Here is a 20,250-nt window from a genome sequence, read left to right on the forward strand (position 1 = left end):
CCTTGTCTGTTTGTTGGCACTTATCTCTCTGGTGCATAATGAAAACAGATGCATTTAAAGCAGTGTGTGGAGTATCACTTCTTTCCTTTCCAGACCTCATTTTATCGCTTGGGAAATGGGTGTGTTAAGGGCTAATTTCTGTAAATCTCAGTTGTGGGGTCATTAAGCCTCAGAGACTCCCAGCCTAATGAGATGTTTACATACAGCTAATCAGACACGTGTGGAGTGTGTTTTATAATGCACAGCACACTGTAAGTGAAACATTCATTGTTTGACAGGGAAGAGATTACTTTAAGTTCATTAAATGAATGTTCTGGGTTCAGTACATATTGAAAGAGTAGTTTCAAAACAAAACTAAAGAATTTCTGTTGTAATCATTATTGTGCCACAAAAGCTTTTTGCTCTAGGTTAACTTGAGCCCAGAACATTACTTTAAAGTATACGTGTCTGTGCCTTCTCAAGATTTATTATGATAGAATACGGTTATCAAAATCACCCAAATACACCTGCAGAGGGCAGTAGAGGCACATTATAACTTTGCCCCACATTGAATACCTTGCCAAGTCCTAATTTGTAAAGTTTGCTTCTACCTTCTTTCACCCCCTGCATAATTTGAAATCTCTGAGCTGTTTTGACAGCGCTTCTCTCTCTTTGTCTCGGTTACTCCTCACACACTTAATCAAATGTCTAGATCTCAAGAGAATCGCCCTGCAGATTAGAAGACTTTACTTATGTTTATCTGAAACAAAAGTCACAAATATCTTCATTAACTTGGCCAAGCAATAATAAGAGATGTCCAGTGAGGGCCAAATAAAATAAAACTGAAGCTAAGGGTGCTTTCACACCTGGCCTGTTGTTTCGGAACCTGGCGTGTTTCCCCCCTTAGCTCGGTTAGTTTGGGCATATGTGAACACGGCAATCGCGCCCGGATCCGCGCCAAAACAATCGGTCCGAGATTGCCTGAACGAGGTGGTCTCGGCTCGATTGAAAACGAACTCTGGAGCGGTTCGGTTGTAGTGAGAAAGCAATCCGATCCAACGGACCAACGAACCAGGCTATATCACAATTTATGATGGGTAATTACGTAAGTTCTGTGAAAAGCATCGGCTTTGTTGTTTTGCTAATACTTCAAAATTAACATGTTAATGTCTGTGGGTGAGCACGTCTTCTCCATTCAAAAATCAAAGCGCACTTTATTTTATAATGCCGTCTTATTGCTCTTCTTTGTAGGTGCGTTTTAAAAATGTTTTCCCGATCAATCCTGGACTCCTGCTCAAAATGATAAATTATTATAACGACAGCTACAAAAAAAACAACAACAATAAGCCCGCAAAGCTGTTATTGTTCATTCTGACGGATGACAGTCGTGACAGCTCCGTGGAACTTTGACCAATGAGAGAACAGTTTACTCACGCGTGACTTGTATTAACAAATTTGGTCCGTTTAGAAACTTTGCCATGTGAAAGCGAACCGCTCCAAGAATAAAAAGCAACATTGTAATCATTTTAATCCCTGTTTCGGAACAAAGCAATCGATCTACAGGTGTGAAAGCACCCTAAATCTCCCAGTCATTCTCTTCTGGGGAACTTGTGAACCATAAGCACCTCGTCCAATGAAAATTAGGAACAGCTTCGCCAGTCAATTAAATGTTTCTTGTAGGATTTTGATTGGCCTCCTCACTTCTGAGGCCAGTTTGTCCTTGTGCAAACACAGATGATCCTGTTAGATGTCAAGCTCAGTTTTACTAATCAAACATAACAATTGATCGCACACAGTTTGCTTTAAACTGATGTCAGACTTTTACAGCTTACACAGCAAGTTAAATGAGTCTCACTTTGTCTTTAGAGTGTCACAGAATTATCTATATTTCAATAGTTGTGACCTGCATTTTGTAAATGTATATGCTTATTTTAATAAGAATCAATAAAGTTTGCGATTAATAACCTGGTGTAATCTTGACCTGCCAAACATCAACATGTCTTGGACTACTTCAAATCACACATTCATTTGTATATAGCCTATATAACTGCTGGCTGGATTAAAAAAATAAAATAAATGTATATCATAACCTAAAGTATTGGTCATCGTTATTTTAGCTTTTCATCATTTCCTGTGTTTGACTGTGGTTGCTAATGCAATATAATGAAAGCCAGTTCAACTGCAGCTAGAAATCTCCTGAAATCTTCCTTTGTAAAAGTATACAGTAAGGAGACACTTTGAGATGGATTCACTGCAGGTCTGGGTTTAATCATTTGTGCAGGAAGTCATATGTAATCATCTACTCTACAGTTTGCATTACATTGAGGATCAGGAAGTGGTTCTTTATCAATGAATAGCGTGTACAAATGAACAGATTTCTGGAGACACTGTAACATTCTTCCAAAATCTGTTGAGAAAATGCACAACTAATTGCATTACGCAGTTGATGAACTAAATTATATTATTAGAGAGTCTCATGAAGCCTGTTAAGAACATGCCCAGGTCATATTTAGTAATTTGGGTCATAATAATTAAGTAATTCATAATTGGGTTATATAATTCCTATTTTGTTAATGCAAAGAAATGTTTTTCTTTTTATTCAAGGTGAAATATGACATGGACATGTTCTCATGAGAGTCACCCTTTTATAGATACATAATAATTTTACATACATAATGATAACACACAAATATTTTCTTGCTGAACTCATGCTGAATCTTACCCAAGCAAGCAAAGGTTGTAATATGATGAATATGGGTCACTTGTATATATTTTTTTCATTCTACCACGTTTTCTTTGATTTTTCATCGACCACTGATTTGCAGATGAGTGAATCTCATGAAACTATTCTGAGTGTATTTATATATATTAGGGGTGTAACGATATTCAAACTGGTCCGAAAAACTGCAATACACCTCCCACGGTACGTACCGCGGTATTCTCATGGCGTACCCCCTGCTGAGACATTTCAAACGTGTACGCCATGATGGTTTTGAATTGCTTGAACCACTTTGAAAAGGAAGGTACCATTAAGGACAACATGTGCAGAACAAATCTGTCATATAGGCTACATAAAATTATAATGAAAACATGACTGTTAAATAGAGCTGCACGATTCTGGATAAATTGAGAATCATGATTTTTTTTGTCTCAAATAGAGATCACAATTCTCCCACAATTCTGAACTAAAAAAAATAATGTGTGGCAAAATATGATTGCTGCAGTCTATTTAAAAGTGTTTAATTAATTTGAATGACGTATTAAACATTTTAATATACACTACCAGTCAAAAGATTTTGAACAGTAAGATTTTTAATGTTTTGTAAAGAATTCTGGGTTTTGACACAAATTTCACGATTCGATTCTCATTCACAAGCTTGTGATTCGATTCGATTACCAATTCGATTCGATTCGATTCAATAGCGATTATTTGGGATATATATATATAGAGCTGCACGATTCTGGATAAATTGAGAATCACGATTTTTTTTGTCTCAAATAGAGATCACAATTCTCCCACAATTCTGAACTAAACAATGTGTGGCAAAATATGATTGCTGCGGTCTATTTAAAAGTGTTTAATTAATTTGAATGACGTATTAAACATTTTAATATACACTACCAGTCAAAAGATTTTGAACCGTAAGATTTTTTAATGTTTTGTAAAGAATTATTTTCTGCTCACCAAGCCTGCATTTATTTGATACAAAATACAGCAAAAGCAGTAATACTGTGAAATATTTTTACTATTTAAAATAACTGCTTTCTATTTGAATATATTTTAAAACTTAATTTCATTTTAATATACACTACCAGTCAAAAGATTTTGAACAGTAAGATTTTTAATGTTTTGTAAAGAATTATTTTCTGCTCACCAAGCCTGCATTTATTTGACGCAAAAGCAGTAATACTGTGAAATAGTTTTACTATTTAAAATAACTGCTTTCTATTTGAATATATTTTAAAACTTAATTTATTTCTGTGATGTAAAGCTGAATTTTAAGCATCATTCCTCCAGTCTTCAGAGTCACATGATCTTCAGAAATCATTCTAATATGCTGACATGCTGTTCAAGAAACATTTTATTACTATTATTATTAATATTTAAAACATGAGTACATTTTTTCAGGATTCTTTGATGAATAGAAAGATCAGCGTTCATCTGAAATAAAAAGCTTTTGTAACATTATACACTACCATTTAAAAGCTTGGAGTCAGTTTTTGTTTTGAGGGGGTGGGGTGTATATAAATTAATACTTTTATTTAGAAAGGATCCTTTAAATTTAGAAAAAGTGATGATAAAGACATTTATAATGTTACAAAAGATTTCTATTTCAGATAAATGTTGCTTTGAAATCACAGGAATAAATTTACATTATAAATTACATTTTAAATGGTAAAAATATTTCAAAATGTTACTGCTTTTGCTGTACTTTGGATCAAATAAATGCAGGCTTGGTGAGCAGAAGAGACTTCTTTAAAAAAAACATTAACAATCTTACGGTTCAAAAACTTTTGACTGGTAGTGTATATGTATTTAAAATATAATATATTTAATACACCAATTTAATATTAAAATTATGAAAAAGTTGTTTGAATCAATGATTCAGCGTACTGGATGAATCAGCGTTTTTGAACGATTCTCTTGAATAAATGATTCATTCAATTATACATTTTTTTAAGTCACTTGGCGAAACAATGCAATCGACACAAACGTTATGTGGCAATTACTTTCAAACGTGGATTTGCTCTATTTTGGTCGCGCTACCATAGACATCAATGTTTATATCTGAATTATAAACTTTCATTCCAGTATTTCTGTGATAATATGAATGCCTGTACGACAGAAATAATACTGTGTAGTTGAAAAGACTGTTTGTGAAGCTGTTTCTTAACCAAACATGGTAACTGCTCTCCATGTGTCAGCGGCAGTGCGAACGCAGATTTGAATGATCCGGTAAGACTTTGACTTTGTCAAAGGTTTAATAGACACGGGAGAATCGTTGTCATTTAGAAATGAGATCGTGTGGTTGTCTGAATCGAGATCGCGATTTTTTAACGATTAATCGTGCAGCTCTACTGTTAAATAACATGCCTTGTTTCAGCACGTTGTTATGGAAAGAATGCATCCACAGAGTTATATCTTCATTACTAGTACAGTCAAGTTCACTTGTGCAGGCACTCACAGCCTTTTGTGGAATTTGGTTTATATATATATATATATATATATATATATATATATATATACACAGTATATCTTGTTTATAAATGATTTATCTCATATAAGATGTGTTTGGTTGAGTTACGCTTCAATAAAGCGCTTCATTGTAGGCTTATTACGGTGATTATCTCTTCAGAGCGCAGCGTGAGCAGCTCAAACAATGCAGAATATTAATAACTATGACTGGGACTGTCATATACATAACAATATAATGAGAATACTATTATAATAAAACGCTGTGAATTTTTAGAGTTCAGTTGCCATGTTTCCGTGATTTTGTGTAATATAAGCAGGGCCTGAATTTTGCTGCGGGATTGCGGGCGTTGTGCATAATTCTCCAGGTTCCTGCAGGATTTGCGATTATAAAGCGGGGAATTCCCGCAAACATTTCTGCACTATAGCATGTAGGTTTAATCCAAACAGATTATCAGAGCAGATCAGTCATTTTAAAACTTTCACAAACAGTGAGTTTTACCGCGCCTTCTCCCACTCTCTCAAAATGCACAAATGGCCTCACATCCATAATCTCCACGTTGAGTTTGCTCTGCAAGTGAGCTGCACGCTGCAATACAAGACTAGCGAGCGCTTCGGACAGTTGACGGAACTGTCACTTGCACGTCATTTTAAGTCATGCCAATTTAAACTTTCAAGCTATTTTAACCCATAAAGTACTTGTGCACTCTCTGAGAGATGGTCTTCAATGTGCTCTCAGCCAAAGCTTGCACAGCCGCCTCTCAAACAGCTCGCGACTCTCGAGTGTCAAATTGAGTTACTACATTTTGATTAAAGAGGTGGTTCACCTGTTGTGTTTATGGGGTGCAGTCTAACATGTGTTAATGCTTTGTTTTTTAAAAAACGCATTATTTTTCACATAATTTACCTTTATTCCACACCGCTCTATCCCTTCTCTGATAAACACGCTGATCATTTCCTTCTTTAAGGAAGCCCCTCCCTCAGAAATAGGCGATGGGCTCTGATTGGTTAGCTAGCCCAGTGTGTTGTGATTGGCTAAACCGTCTCTAGTGCGCGTCTAAATGTCCTGCCCCTCTCCTCAGCGGCATGTGCTCCGGTTGTATTGTAAACAAAGGCGTCGTTAATATCGCTTATCAGTTTGATTGAGAAGCAGAGGATATTATTGAAGAGGATTACGCAGAACCTGTGCAAGCACGGCTTTTAATGGTAGGCCTATGTTTTTTGTTTGATGTTGTCTCATACTTTTAGATACGCTGTTATTTGTAAATGCTGCTGCTTATGTTAGCTTTTAATATGCGGTTTTATCCTGATTAAAGCTTTAATACAGTACGGAAACTGCACGCCCATGTGTTACGCTTCTCATAGCTATGTGAAAATAAGTGTATAATTGGTACAGTTCATTGTTATAGTTGAGCTGAATGAGAGAGAGAGAGAGAGATGCAGAGCGTGTGTGCCACAAAGTTCGTAGTTCGGGAAGGAGGAGGCAGGAACCGGCGAACACTTAAACGAAACTTTAATAATAAAATAAACAAACACAAAATAGCGCGACAGCCCCTCGCGGACAACTGTCGTGTACAAACAAAACCAAAACACAAAATAAAATCCAGGCCTGGTCCTCTCTCGTCTTTCACTGTCGTCACTCCTTTTTATCCTTCCGGAGCTCCTCCGTGAGACTCGAGACCGGTGAGTGATGCAGGTGTCGCTCATTATCAATTAATCCACCGACCTTGCTCCGTTCCCACGGCTCTCGGCCCCGCCCCTCTCGTCACATACCCCCATCGACCCTCTCAGGCCGGGGGGTACTCACGAGACTGCGCTCTACCCCCCCCCCCTCCTCCGGGGTAGCTGATCATGGCGGCTGCGGCGTACCTCAGGGTAAGGACAGACAGGCGAGGCAAGAGAAAAGGAGACGGAAGGATGAGGAGAGACAGAGACGAGAGAGGGGAGAGAGGGGGAAAAAAAAAATTCTTGTTCCGTTTCCCAGACACACTGTCGATCGGCCCTCCACCAGCTGGGTAAGCTTTTCCGCGATGCTAGGCGGCGGCACTGGACAGCCCTCGGTGGATGGCCTGACACTCCTCCGCCTTCCAGTGGACGGCGACGGCTCCTCCGCGTTCGGGCAGCCGGCAGGAGTCCCCCGTTCCCTGCTCCTCCCCAGCAGGTCACTGTCGTCACTCCTTTTTATCCTTCCGGAGCTCCTCTGTGAGACTTGACCGGTGAGTGGTGCAGGTGTCGCTCATTATCAGTTACTCCCCCGGCCTCGCTCCGTTCCCACGGCACTCAGCCCCGCCCCTCTCGTCACAGTGTGCAGAGCAGGGGGATGCGAGGAACAGGATTGAGAACCGCTGCTTTAGAACATTGATTTTGAAATTTGTGAATCCATTAGAATTGTTAGAAGACAGAATCACGATTCATATATGAATAGATTTTTACGTGCACCTCTAGTTTTCTCGTCCTCTTCTCTAAAGCAGCGCAGCATGGCCTCGCCCCCTTTGCTGCCTTTTCCTGAGGGCGGGGCTTATCTGGGTTTGTGATGTCACGAACCCGGGAAGTAACTCATTGTAGTCCCTACCAGCCGTTTTTGTAGGCATTAAACTGCCAGAATTTTAGAAGACGATATCTCCGTTTGCATTGAACTTTCAGCTTTGTAACTTTGCAGATATTGTTTTATGCTCAAACAGCAACATTACACACTAACTAACGTTAAAAAAGTGAAATCGCAATCAACCACCTCTTTAAAATCATTTCCTTATTGTCTGTCTATTCCATTTTATTTATCCATGGCACATGCATTTTTTATATGTAGCCTAAGTAATGTTGTCCAATGACTTGTTTTCATTATTTCGCCATTAAATTATTTTATTTTAATTTTTTTAAGGCAATAGATTTTTTTGGTATCACTTTACAAAGCAACAGTTTTTAAAGTGTCATTTGTTAATGCATTAATTAACATGAACTAATAGAGAGCAATTATTGTTATTATTATTAAGTTAAAAGTGAATCTAGTTCTCTATAACATTGCTGGTGCCATGCCATGAAACCGTGATATGAACCGAACAGTGGCATTGGTATACCGTTACACCCCATATATATATATATATATATATATATACATACAATATTATAATAAAATATAATTTATTTATTACTTTATTTACTGTGTAGCCTATTTATTTGGTCAAAGCAAAAAGTGCTGGGAGTGTCGCTCAAAAACAAAGCCAGGATCCATAACCAGAATACAGAACCAGGCTGGATCACATGTATAAAATGCAACTAAAAACACGTTAGCTTACATGATGAAAACATTGTAATACGTTTAAGTTGTTTAACTGATATATCGGAAGCTCTGCATGGGATTTGGGCTGAATTGGTGTTGCACTTCGGTCTTTTGCTTTTCTAAATTTCTGTTCTTTCTGCCCTCTCTTTATGACAGTTCAAAGTTATTGAATTGTTTGTGGATGCTTTGTGTGTGTGTGTGTGTGTGTGTGTGTGTGTGTGTACACGTTGAAGGATGCCCTACTGCATATATTTGTCTCAAACATGCTGATTTTGTTGGGCTTGACACATTGAAAAAGATAGACCAAGCTTGGAATGGGTGTTTTTATTTATTTTCTTCTTATTTTTTAAATCTGTCAAGGGACCAGTGCTTATCCCACTGCCCCATTGACATAGTGTTAACTGTAATTCTTTGTTGTTCTTTGACTGTCTGTATCAGTCTAAGGCATGCAATTTTAGCCTTGAGTAGAGCTTCACAGCCCCAGTGCACCAGCCTCACCTTCAGCCTCCTGTTTCCCTATTTCTAGTTTTAATCCATGATACACATCCCCTTCCCTGTCTAACTCAACACAGAAACAAGTTACTCTGTCATATATATCTGTATATGTTATGTGCTTCATTGTCCTTTGGGTGCATCAGAGCATTATAATATAAACAGTATGACCGATGGAAAACTGTGCACTTCTTTTAGAAATCTAGAGTGAAAGAAGAATACACTGTTTGAATTTTCCAAACTATATCATATCACATTTATGCCTTAATGGCTTCTAGTATCAGCCTAATCCGACTGAAAGTTTATAAGATCATTAATATTAATCCTTACTGGTATGGTGACAGCCATATTGTACATCCCTGCAAAAAAACTTCTTTAAATATGCTAAATTAACAACATAGTAAATTATAAGACAGATTGGGAATGCAATTACATTGTATTTGTGGGTTCATATGCGATGTATACAGTGCTGTTGAAATAATTTCATTCTCATTTTTGTATTAACCACTCCCCTTATCCACACATTCATGTCCGTTTTTCCTTCGTTCTCATCATCCTTTCGTTGTTTGTCCTTTTTTAATTTCCCATAATTCTATTTTGATTTCCTATTGTCCTTCCATCTTTCTTATTCAATCGTCTTCTCCTCTCGTGCCGCTTTGTTGTGCTTCCTCCCTCTAATCGTCCCTTCATCACTCTGAAGGTGAGGCTAGTGCCGGTCAGCTTTGAGGACCCGGACTTCCTGGCGTCGTACGAGCAGTCAGCAGCACTGTACGCCCGCTACCAGACGACCGTTCACGGCGACTCTCCGTATGAGTGCGGGGAGAGCGAGGTACAGACTGAAACATGTCACATTCACAACTACATCAAACACTCAACCGACTCACAAATTTACATCTACTTCCCACGTACACATTAGCTTTTTTTTCTCTGCCTTGTGTGTGATGATTTATTTATTTTTTTTGCTTTTGTGCTATTGCTCATACATAAGGTTAGGAACAAACTCCTAACTCTAAGTATGAAATTTCTATCAACCACCCAGAAGACCCTAGCAATGCCCTGGCATCCACCCATCCCCTAAAAACCCACATAGCGGTGGCAGAGAATTTTTGCATGGGTGAACATCATGTTTTGTAATTATAGTGACGTTTTGATCAAGTTTTTAAATGCATGTTGCTTACATTACATTTTTTAACTAAATAAAAGTAGAGATTTCTGAATTTGTATTTAAATCTAATCAGTGGATTTTCCCACCCACACTGTAAAAATTATATAATTATTATATTTTTTAAATGATTTAAGTTAATGAAATAGTTATATATATATATACAGTATATATAATAGTAGCATAATATGAATTGTAATAGAACTATACATTATATTATAATATAATAGTAAATAAAACTAAAATACAACTTCATTCTTTATACTTTTAAAATGTAACATTTAATTCAGTGTGTTGCTTGCCCTTTCTTTGTAATTATTTGTGAAGTTTACTAGCAATTTCTGAGTGAAAATGTTCAAATAAACATTTTTTTCAGTGCATAAAGTGCGTAAAATATGCAAAAAGATTGCACAGATTCAGTGTGGTTTTATATATTCTGTACAATGCTTCTGCCTGAATGCACTAATTTTATAATGACTGCCATAAAAAGAGCTAAATCAGAGGCTAGATATTTATATTGATTCCTCAAAGACCATTGCACGTCACAGTAGGAGCTTTATTATGTGTTTGTTTTGTTGAGGGGTTGATGCTAAATGTGAAATGAAGATTGCAAATGTTTTTTGACTGAGCAGATTTTGACCCATATATAATTCATGCAGCCAAAGTTGTTTTATTGCATCTTTCCGATGTTCATTGGTTTTATTAATATCCCCCTTGATGAGTTTAGTAACAGTCGTGCAATAGTAGAAATGTATGACAGTAGCATGTTGAGTCACAGTGCTGCAAGATCCCATAACATTTCATTACAGATGTCTGTTGCCGAATGAAAAGCTGCTGTAATAATTATTGTCTGGATTGGTCAATAATTCACCTTTGTTTTGGTAGAGTGAATCAGGACTGGATGGATCTGTTGAGATGTAAGCGGGTAAAACGTTTCTACCGTGTGCTATTTCAGTCTTAGACTGGGCCGGGCCGCACACACGCCCTGCCTGAAACACGGCCATAACTCAATTACATGTCATAAAAGAAGCAACATTTGCAGTCTGGGAGCTTGTAGGGAATCTTTACATTATTAAAACACTGTCAGGAGGACAGAGGGAGGCCAAGAGAAATCAATTTTTATGTTAAGAGTGATTAAAAAAAAACTGGTGGTTTTTACAATGAAAAGCTATACACTGAACCGAATGTAAAAACAGGAAAATGACAAACAGGTCATGAATATAGTGAAATTGTGGTTTCATTTTAAATGATTTTGCAAGGTTTTTGAGTACAAAAGGAGAGTAGTTTGTGGTGTTGACGATTGACCAGATGTTTTTTGGAGTCTAAAGACTCCAAATTGTCTACATTTTTGGTGCTTTGGAGCCATTTAGTGTGACCTAACAACAAGAGTATCGAGCAAGCGCTAGCGACAAATCTAGATTCATCTTATTGCATTCAGTGAGGCTTGCTGAAGTCGTTCAACAGGTTAATAGCTTATGGATCTGTGGTTTGTGAATGTTCTTTAAATACAGTTTTTATCTTTGCAGTATAGACACTCTCATGCCATGTTGTTGTAATGCAGTGCAACTCTACATTAAGACCTGAAACATACTCCACACATGTACATTAATGCTCAAAAGTTTGGGGGCAATTTTAAAATATTTTTCAAAGATATGCTCACCAAGGCTGCATTTATGAAAGATTAATTTTTTTTATTATTTTGAAAATGTTATTACAATTTAAAATAACTGTTTTCTATTTTAATTTATTTTAAAAAGTAATTTATTCCTGTAATGAAAACCTGAATTTTCAGCATCATTACTCCAGTCTTCCTTGTCACATGATCTTTCAGAAATCATTCAAATATGCTGATTTACTGCTCTTATCAGCGTTGAAAACAGTTGTGCTGCTTAATGTTTGTGGAAACTGCGATAATTTTTATTTTCAAGATTCTTCGATGAATAGAAAGTTTAAAAGAACAGCATTTATTTGAAATTAATTTGTTGTAACATTATAAAAATCTTTACTGTCACTTTTGATCAGTTTAATGCATCCTTATTATTAATTTCATTAAAAAAAAAACACCCCAAAATTTTGAACAGTAGTGTATGTGAACAAATACACAGATCAACTACCGTCATGGTGGAGCAACAGTCAGTGTAGCAAATGCAATACAACATGCTTCTGAAATCCTCAATGTTTATAGCTTGTTAAGTGAATAACACGTCTGATGTAATGGCACAGGCTTCAGAAGGGAATCGGAAGGGTTTTTTACCGCCACAGTCTTGCGCTTGCATTGTGTTGACCGTGTATTTACGTTTGCATACTTGTCTAGAATCTGTTTCTGGTCCCAATCACTCACTCTCTGTTAGGACCCAGACGCTGAGGGTGAACAGGATGTGGACCTACTTGACATTCTCAGTAACCTGAGAGAGGCCTTTGTCCCCCTTAGGCCTGGAAACCGGCCCTGCTCTGCCAACAGCAAATTAATAAATCCTCATGCTCATAAAATGTGGGAATTAATAAATAATAAGTCGTCAGAGCCGACCGTCTCCTTCCAGATTCTTTCCTGCTGCCATAACGGAGTTCTGTTTATAGTGTGGAAGGTGTGCGTATGTTTGCATTTGCAGATGTGAGAAATGGGTCTGTATGCATAAAGTGAAGTGGGGAGTTTCTTTAAGTCACTTGTCTCTCACCCCATTCTCTCAGTCCTTCCCTTATTTTCCTTCTTTCATCCTCTGCCTCCTCGTGCCATTTGCTGGTGGATCTGGCCTACTTCAGCTACTTTATTTTCCCTGTCTGTCTGAAATCACACTGATTTTTTGATTTAATATGATGTGAATTAGAATGATGGGAAATTCATTCAAAAATGAAAGTTTGGGGTCTGAAAGGTTTTTAAAATGTTTTTGACAGAAGTCTTTTCGGCTCTCCAAGGCTGCATTTATTTGATAAAAAAAATACAGTAATATTCTGAAATATTATTACAATTGAAAAGAACAGTGTTCTATTGTAATATATTTTAAAATGCTATTTATTCCTGTGATGCAAAGCTGAATTGTTAGCAGCCATTACTGCAGTCTTTAGTGTCGTTCAGAAATCATTCTAATATGCTGATTTGCTGTTATTATCAGTGCTTTTGTGGAAACCTTGATTAAAGATTAAAGTAAATGTTGGAGTTTGTGGGTCTCAGTGGAAATGAATGACTTCTGGTCTTTGTGTTGCTTGAAATCAGTGTGAACGACTCTTTATTGTGAGTGGAAGACTGTAATTGGGACACAAACACACAGCCAGAGGCAGAGGTTTCTGCTGTTGTAGTCTGATGTAGTGAGGCGTGACTGAGTTCCTACACATGTGGCACTAATTTTCAGCACAACAAATCCTGTTAAAACTGAATTTACTCCACCTAATGACACAATAACTAATTATACGGGGTAGCACTGGGGAGGAGAGGAGGAACACAAATCGATTCATACGCATTTATTCTTTCCAGCAGGATTTGTTTTACAAAGACTAGAATGACCATCTTGTAGGGTCTCAGACTTTTGAGTGTTCATATATGCATTTGCTGTTAAATGATGCATGACAATTTCCAAAATTAACAGTTTTTTCCTTAACTCCTTTTCACTTGATTATATAGTTTTTCATGTTCAAAAATATTAACTGGTTAAATGAAGTATGGTGTTGCCTTATTACCTCTCTGACAGATGTAGGTTGATCTAAACAGTAGATTTCATGGTCCGTTAAGAACCGATCCCTAACGTTAAGTTCTGCCTAATTTCAGAGCTTTAAATCCCTGCTGAGCCATTTCACTTCCTACTTTTGGTCGGAGTTCACCTTTTTGCTTTCACAAAAGGCCATTTTGGAACGTTTCAGAACAAGATTTGAAGAAGGGCTACAGAGAGAATGATGCTGGTGAAAGAAGCACGACTGCTTGTGTTTAATAACAGGTTTTTCTTTCAACATCAAGATTTAATGAGGGGAAAAAAAAAAAGTTTTCACCACCAGGTATTGATTGAATAATGAAAAGTTGGATTGGAGAGTTTGAGAAATTAGAGGGCTTGGTGATGTCAGAAACTTGCTTTGGAGAGCGCAAGTTATTAATTTTTTGTTTGTTTGTTTGTTTGATTGCTTGTCTTTTTTTTTTTTCATTCTGTTTTCTTTTTCCAATATTTTATTCATTTCTTCATTTTTTTATTCCTTTGTTTTCACCACCAGGTATTGATTGAATAATGAAAAGTTGGATTGGAGAGTTTGAGAAATTAGAGGGCTTGGTGATGTCAGAAACTTGCTTTGGAGAGCGCAAGTTATTACATTTTTTTTTGTTTGTTTGATTGCTTGTCTTTTTTTTTTTTTCATTCTGTTTTCTTTTTCCAATATTTTATTCATTTCTTCATTTTTTTTTTGGATGAAGATCACTGATCTGATCGGTGTTGTCTCACACTTCCTATTTTTTTTAGTTGTAATTAGGCACTTGTAGCTGACAAGATAAGAATTTGAGGCGTCATGGTTTTTGTTATATTTATGGGGTGCAGTGATTAAAGCAACTTGACGTCATTCATTTTTAGTAGTATTTTGCGATAAAAGCATCAGACATGGTGCTATTCATGCAAATAATGCAGCATATTAGTCACTCTTGTGTGCCTTGTGCATGGTTGTCAAATGTGTTTTGTGTCCTAACATGCTGTGTGTGTGTGTGTGTGTGTTCTTTTAAAGCAATAAGCCCCAAGAAGCCGTGGTTTACAGTGAATTTATAACAGCTAAGGGGCGTTGTTAGGCACGATTATTCCATATACGTAGTAAGGTTTCACAAAATAAAACGGAGCAAATAAAGTGTAATGATATTAATAAAAACATTATTCTTCCGCCAAACAATGTAGTTCCTCAGAATCAGTTGTGGTTGCAACAAAGTGGTTGCCAAGCAACACACAAAGGTGTATGTTTGTAGATTCATTTACAACAGCTTCGAACGTGGCTCAGCCAATCAGAATCAAGGACCGGAACTATCCGTTTTATAATGTCCTTATAATTGTAATTTCTAGGCCGTTTTTGTGATCTAAGCAAAGAAACACACTACCCAAATCACCTGCCAGTCATCAATAAACAACTAAAGTCCATCATGGCACAGAAGAAAATGCCTTAGCAAAGATTAAGTTGTTTAAAACCTCCTTGAATAAACATCTTGCTTTTTCTCGTTCTTCACAATGCTAGCCAGTTGCTGCCGCCTCGCTTCGGGCCAAAACAAACTAATGACCAAACAGCTACTCATTGTGAAATTAAGTAAACGATATTAAATGTCTTACATCAGTGTGATTACAAAAGTTGCAATTGTGTGTGTTGTTAAAGAGCCAAGTTTATTTAGACTCTCTTAGATAAAGGAGAATTGAAAACATTTGAAAGTCGAATAGAAGATTTAAAACGCTGATCTGTTTGTTTGAGCATCGCAACCAGCCCGACACTGCAAAATGTTGTTTGCAGACATGTTGTCATGAATCTTTTCTCAGTTTTCTGTGTGCATGATTGTGTGTAGGTATTGTAGATCGAGTGAAGCCTTGTCAGGCATTAGCTGTCTAATGAGGATTTGGTGATGCAGCTTTTGTTAGCAACAGCTGCAGGAGAGATGTTTGATAAAATCACGCAAAAGGCCATATCAGATGTGCTCAGCTGTATCCATAAGACTGCCCACCAACTATATCTTTTGTATTTTGTCATATGCACATGAATGTAAAGTAACGCATTTCTTTTCTACCTCTTTCCCCTCACAGTTCAAGAGGTTCCTCTGTGACTCTCCTTTAGAGGTAAGTCTTTTTATATTTCAAACGTACAATTAGATTTGCCTCTCTTTCTGAATTCTTGGCCAATTCAGAGGATTTCCCTTTGAAATTGCACAGGTCCGGTATAGTCTCAAAGCAGATGCTTTAATCATTTTCATCAGTAGTTCCATACGGATCATGATCTTAACATTTCTTCTGGTTTCTAGTGAAATCCTGGTTCTGCTGGAGAACTCAAAGTACGCTTATAGTTTCCATTGGTGGTCATTATTATTACTTAGAAATGATTTTGCACAGAACCTCTTTATACAAAATTGTATATTTTTTTTCTTTAGATTTTAAAGGAGAATATGACTCACTGATGTGAGATACTTTCATATATTTATATAAAACCTTAGGGTAATGCAACATAAGAGTAACAATGTTAATTTTGTGCAGTCTGTAGGAGAGCCGCAGTGAGACAAACAACATGTGGAAACGGCCCTCTGGGTAGCAGTGTAATTGTCGGGTTGTTTGTTTGTCATGAAACAATGGAAAAAGTTGAATGTGTTGTCCAAACCAAGCACATTTCTGTGCAGCAAGGCATGGCCACACACACGGGACACAAACAAAGAGTTGACTCTGATGTGAAATTGTCCCTGACAGATGAGAGTGTCTCTGTCATGTCCAGCTGCCATCGTTAAGCAATCCCCTTGTTGTTACTTTATTATTGAAGAGCAGAAGAGGACATTAAAGAGCAAATGTGGCTGGGCAAATGTTTGTTGATGTTTGGGATGTTAAAATGTGGTTGAATGGAGGAGGTTGAACATCTTACTGACTTTGCTTTTCCACTAAAAAAAATTGTACTTTTTTGAATTACAGAAAAGTACTGTGGCATGGTACAAATATACTTTAATTGTATATATGTGATATTTCAGACGTTCAGATGTTTTCAGGCCATTTGAAGTTTGACTTGGCAAAGTGGTGATATATAAGTGTGTGAGTTGTTTACTTACTTTTTTTTTTATTAGTCTTCCCCTTAAAGGGTTAGTTCACCCAAAAATGAAAATTCTGTCATTAATTACTCACCCTCGTGTGGTTCCAAACGCGTAAGACCTTCTTTCATCTTCGGAACACAATTTAAGATATTTTTTGATGAAATCTGAGGGCTCTCTGACCCTCCCATAGACAGCAAGGTAACTACCACGTTCAAGGTCCAGAAAAGTACCAAGATGATCGACAAAGTAGTCTGTGTGACATCAGTGGTTCAACTGTAAAGTTACGAAGCTACGAGAATACTTTTTTGCGCAAAGAAAACAAAAATAACGACTTTATTCCACATTTTCGTCTCTACTGCGTCAACTTTGGATGCGCGTTCATGATAGTACCATGACGCGAGTGTGTGGTGGCGCCGGCGCTGACCCAGATCCGGCATTTTCATTATTTTAATACAAAGTCGTTATTTTTGTTTTCTTTGCGCAAAAAAGTATTCTCGTAGCTTCGTAACTTTACAGTTGAACCACTGATGTCACACAGACTACTTTGTCGATCATCTTGGTACTTTTCTGGACCTTGAACGTGGTAGTTACCTTGCTGTCAATGGGAGGGTCAGAGAGCCCTCAGATTTCATCAAAAATATCTTAAATTGTGTTCCGAAGATGAACGAAGGTCTTACGGGTTTCGAACAACACGAGGGTGAGTAATTAATGACAAGATTTTTCATTTTTGGGTGAGCTAACCCTTTAATGGCATTATATTGTTCGTTCAGACTCATTTGTGAAAGCGGAACGCGCACAAACACAAGAGGCGGGATTTATCTCATGAATCAACCATAGCCAATCATAACCAGTCATATCCAATCATATCGCGATGGAGGCATGACTTTCCCCCATTCATTCTGCCCAAACTCACCACACGCTTTATGGGGTCTGTTAAAACTCAATGGGCTCAGGGGAGGCGAGAGAGATGCGGACTTCCGCTGTAACTTTACCTGCTGGTGTCGCTGTTGGACAGTTAATTTTGTTTTTAAATATTCCTATTTTACTTTTTTATTTCAGTTTTAGTCATTTTAAACCTTTTCAATTGCTTTTCTAATTTTCTTCTAATTTATATTTTATTTTATTTCAGCTTTATTTTAAAGGGGTCATATGATGCGATTTCAATTTTTCCTTTCTCTTTGGAGTGTTACAAGCTCTTGGTGCATAAAGAAGATCTGTAAAGTTGCAAAGACTAAAGTCTCAAATACAAAGAGATATTCTTTATAAAAGTTAAGAGTCAGCCACGCCCCCCTAAAACGCCTCGTTCTAACATGCCCCCACATGTCTACGTTACTATGTGGGAAGATTTGCATAACGCCGCCCAAATGTTCACGCAAAGAAAGAAGGCGTAACTTTTATTCTCGCTGTAGTATTGTTGCCGCCACCGCCATGTCGTGAAGGCGCTGTGTGCTTTGTTGTGAAAGCAAATTATGTCCCGACTGGATGCAACAAATGCCTCGTTTGTAATGGGTTTTAATGCTTTTGTCTCGTCGCTCCGGCCGGGACACGGCATCAACAGTATGTGAGGGGTACACCTCGCTTCTCAGACCGATGAGCTTTGTAAAAATCGACGCGTTTCAAAAAGGCGGGGCATAGAGGAGAAATTATAATGCACAGTATGTGGAAAATAATGTTTTTTGAACCTTAAACCGCATAAACACATTTCATTACACCAAATACACAAAATAATGTTATTTTTAGCAGCATCATATGACCCCTTTAATGAACCAAAATTATTTTAATTAATAATATGAAATAATAAAATTGGAATTAACCGAGTTATCAGTAATAAAACTGGTGCCTACAGTGCTTTTTAAAGCCATGGTAAGACAAATTGCATATGATCCTTAAATAGACCAGTGCCACCATTCAGTCACATTCATCTCTGCAGTGAATCTATTGGGGTACAGCCGTTTTACTTGTATTTTAAGTTGCAGGTGGCTTATAAGCCTTTTTGTTTAACTCTTCCTAAATGTTTTAAAGGGGGCGGATGTGGAGGGAAACATGTGCACTCTGCCTCCCCCTTCGTGCTAATGAAGATTATAATTTATAGCAAACATGATTTTATCACCTCGTCAAGGCTTGTAGCCAGACGCTCCAACATCAGTGCTGCCGATGGTGTAAACTTACTTACACTTTTTAGGTTATGTTGTTTGCAAACGTTGTTGTTGTTCAGGCTGCATTTATTTGAGGAAAAATAAAGTGCAATTATTAGAATTTAAAAGAACTGATTTCTGTTGTACTATATTTTAAAATGTAATTTATTCCTGTGATCAAAGCTGAATTTTCAGCACCATTACTCCAGTCTTCAGTGTCACATGATCCTTCAGAAATCAGTCTAATATGCTGATTTGCTGCTCAGGAAACATATCTTATTATTATCAATAGGGATGCACCGATACCACTTTTTCCAGTACTCGCCCGATAACGATACTTTTATTTTTGGTACTTGCCGATACCGAGTACCGATACCAATATTTTCATTGCTTTTGTAAATTTTTTAAATATTGGGTACAGAAACCAAAAGAGTATGTATAATGTTAGTTGGTTAACTTCGTTTATCAAATAGATAGTCAAACCAAAATTTATTCAGACAACATTTCTCACATTATCACAGTTTTGCTATAGTTTAGAAAATGGTAATACAATATGACAAGAACTGAGAGTTAAACTTTGTCAGAACAAATTCAGCTTGATAATGTTAGATAACTTTGATAGAAAGGTATGTAATGGATTACAATAAACCAAAAATTATTCATACAGCTGTCAATATTTACACAACTATCAATACTTTGTCGGGTGACCCTTAGCCTTAATGACAGCACATAGTCTCCTGGGCATGCTGTCAATAGTGTCCTACACCCACTAGTAAAAAAATATCAAATTATATCTGGTCTCTGAATAATTTTTGGTTTGACTGTATATCCTTCTGTTATTTTCACACTTAATTATTCCCATTAAAATGTATTTTACAAGTTTTTGTTACTTTCACGGTTCATTTTTTCTCTCTCTATGGTAGCCTACATCATCTTTAATTTAATAGCATTAGAGCGGCTCCATTGTAGCGGCTTAGTACTGTAATCACGCGATTTGCTGTAAAAATGCAGGGAACCTATAAATCTCCTAACTGTGATTTTCATAAATAGAAGTCGCGTTTTTTTTCCATCTGAAACGTGCAGTGATTTATTTTCCAAAGCCACTCATATAATGCAGAAACGTTCATGAAGCAAGCAAAACACACGCAACACGTATTTGTACTGGTGCAGAATGAGAGGGACAAGTACAGTACAGCCTAGCGCATTTCACACAAGCTGCTAGATTCACCAGAAAGTCGTTTATGCCTAAGGTTAAAAATAAATGACATTTATAGTGAATGCCCCTAT

The 20,250-nt window shown here is 37.1% G+C and overlaps 1 protein-coding gene across 1 annotated transcript in view; it reads left to right on the top strand.

Annotated features, from left to right (window-relative positions):
- The window catches only part of LOC107585453 (arginyl-tRNA--protein transferase 1-like), a 94,571-nt gene that overhangs the window by 20,272 nt on the left and 54,049 nt on the right, over positions 1-20,250 (top strand). Inside the window, exon 6 of the mRNA XM_016272471.1 lies at positions 9,653-9,771. Coding sequence (XP_016127957.1) covers positions 9,653-9,771 — 119 coding nt within the window. The remainder of the gene's footprint in view (positions 1-9,652; positions 9,772-20,250) is intronic.

Source organism: Sinocyclocheilus grahami, unplaced genomic scaffold, assembly GCF_001515645.1.
Source record: "Sinocyclocheilus grahami isolate Dianchi unplaced genomic scaffold, SAMN03320097.WGS_v1.1 scaffold70.1, whole genome shotgun sequence".
Taxonomy (NCBI): Eukaryota; Metazoa; Chordata; class Actinopteri; order Cypriniformes; family Cyprinidae; genus Sinocyclocheilus; species Sinocyclocheilus grahami.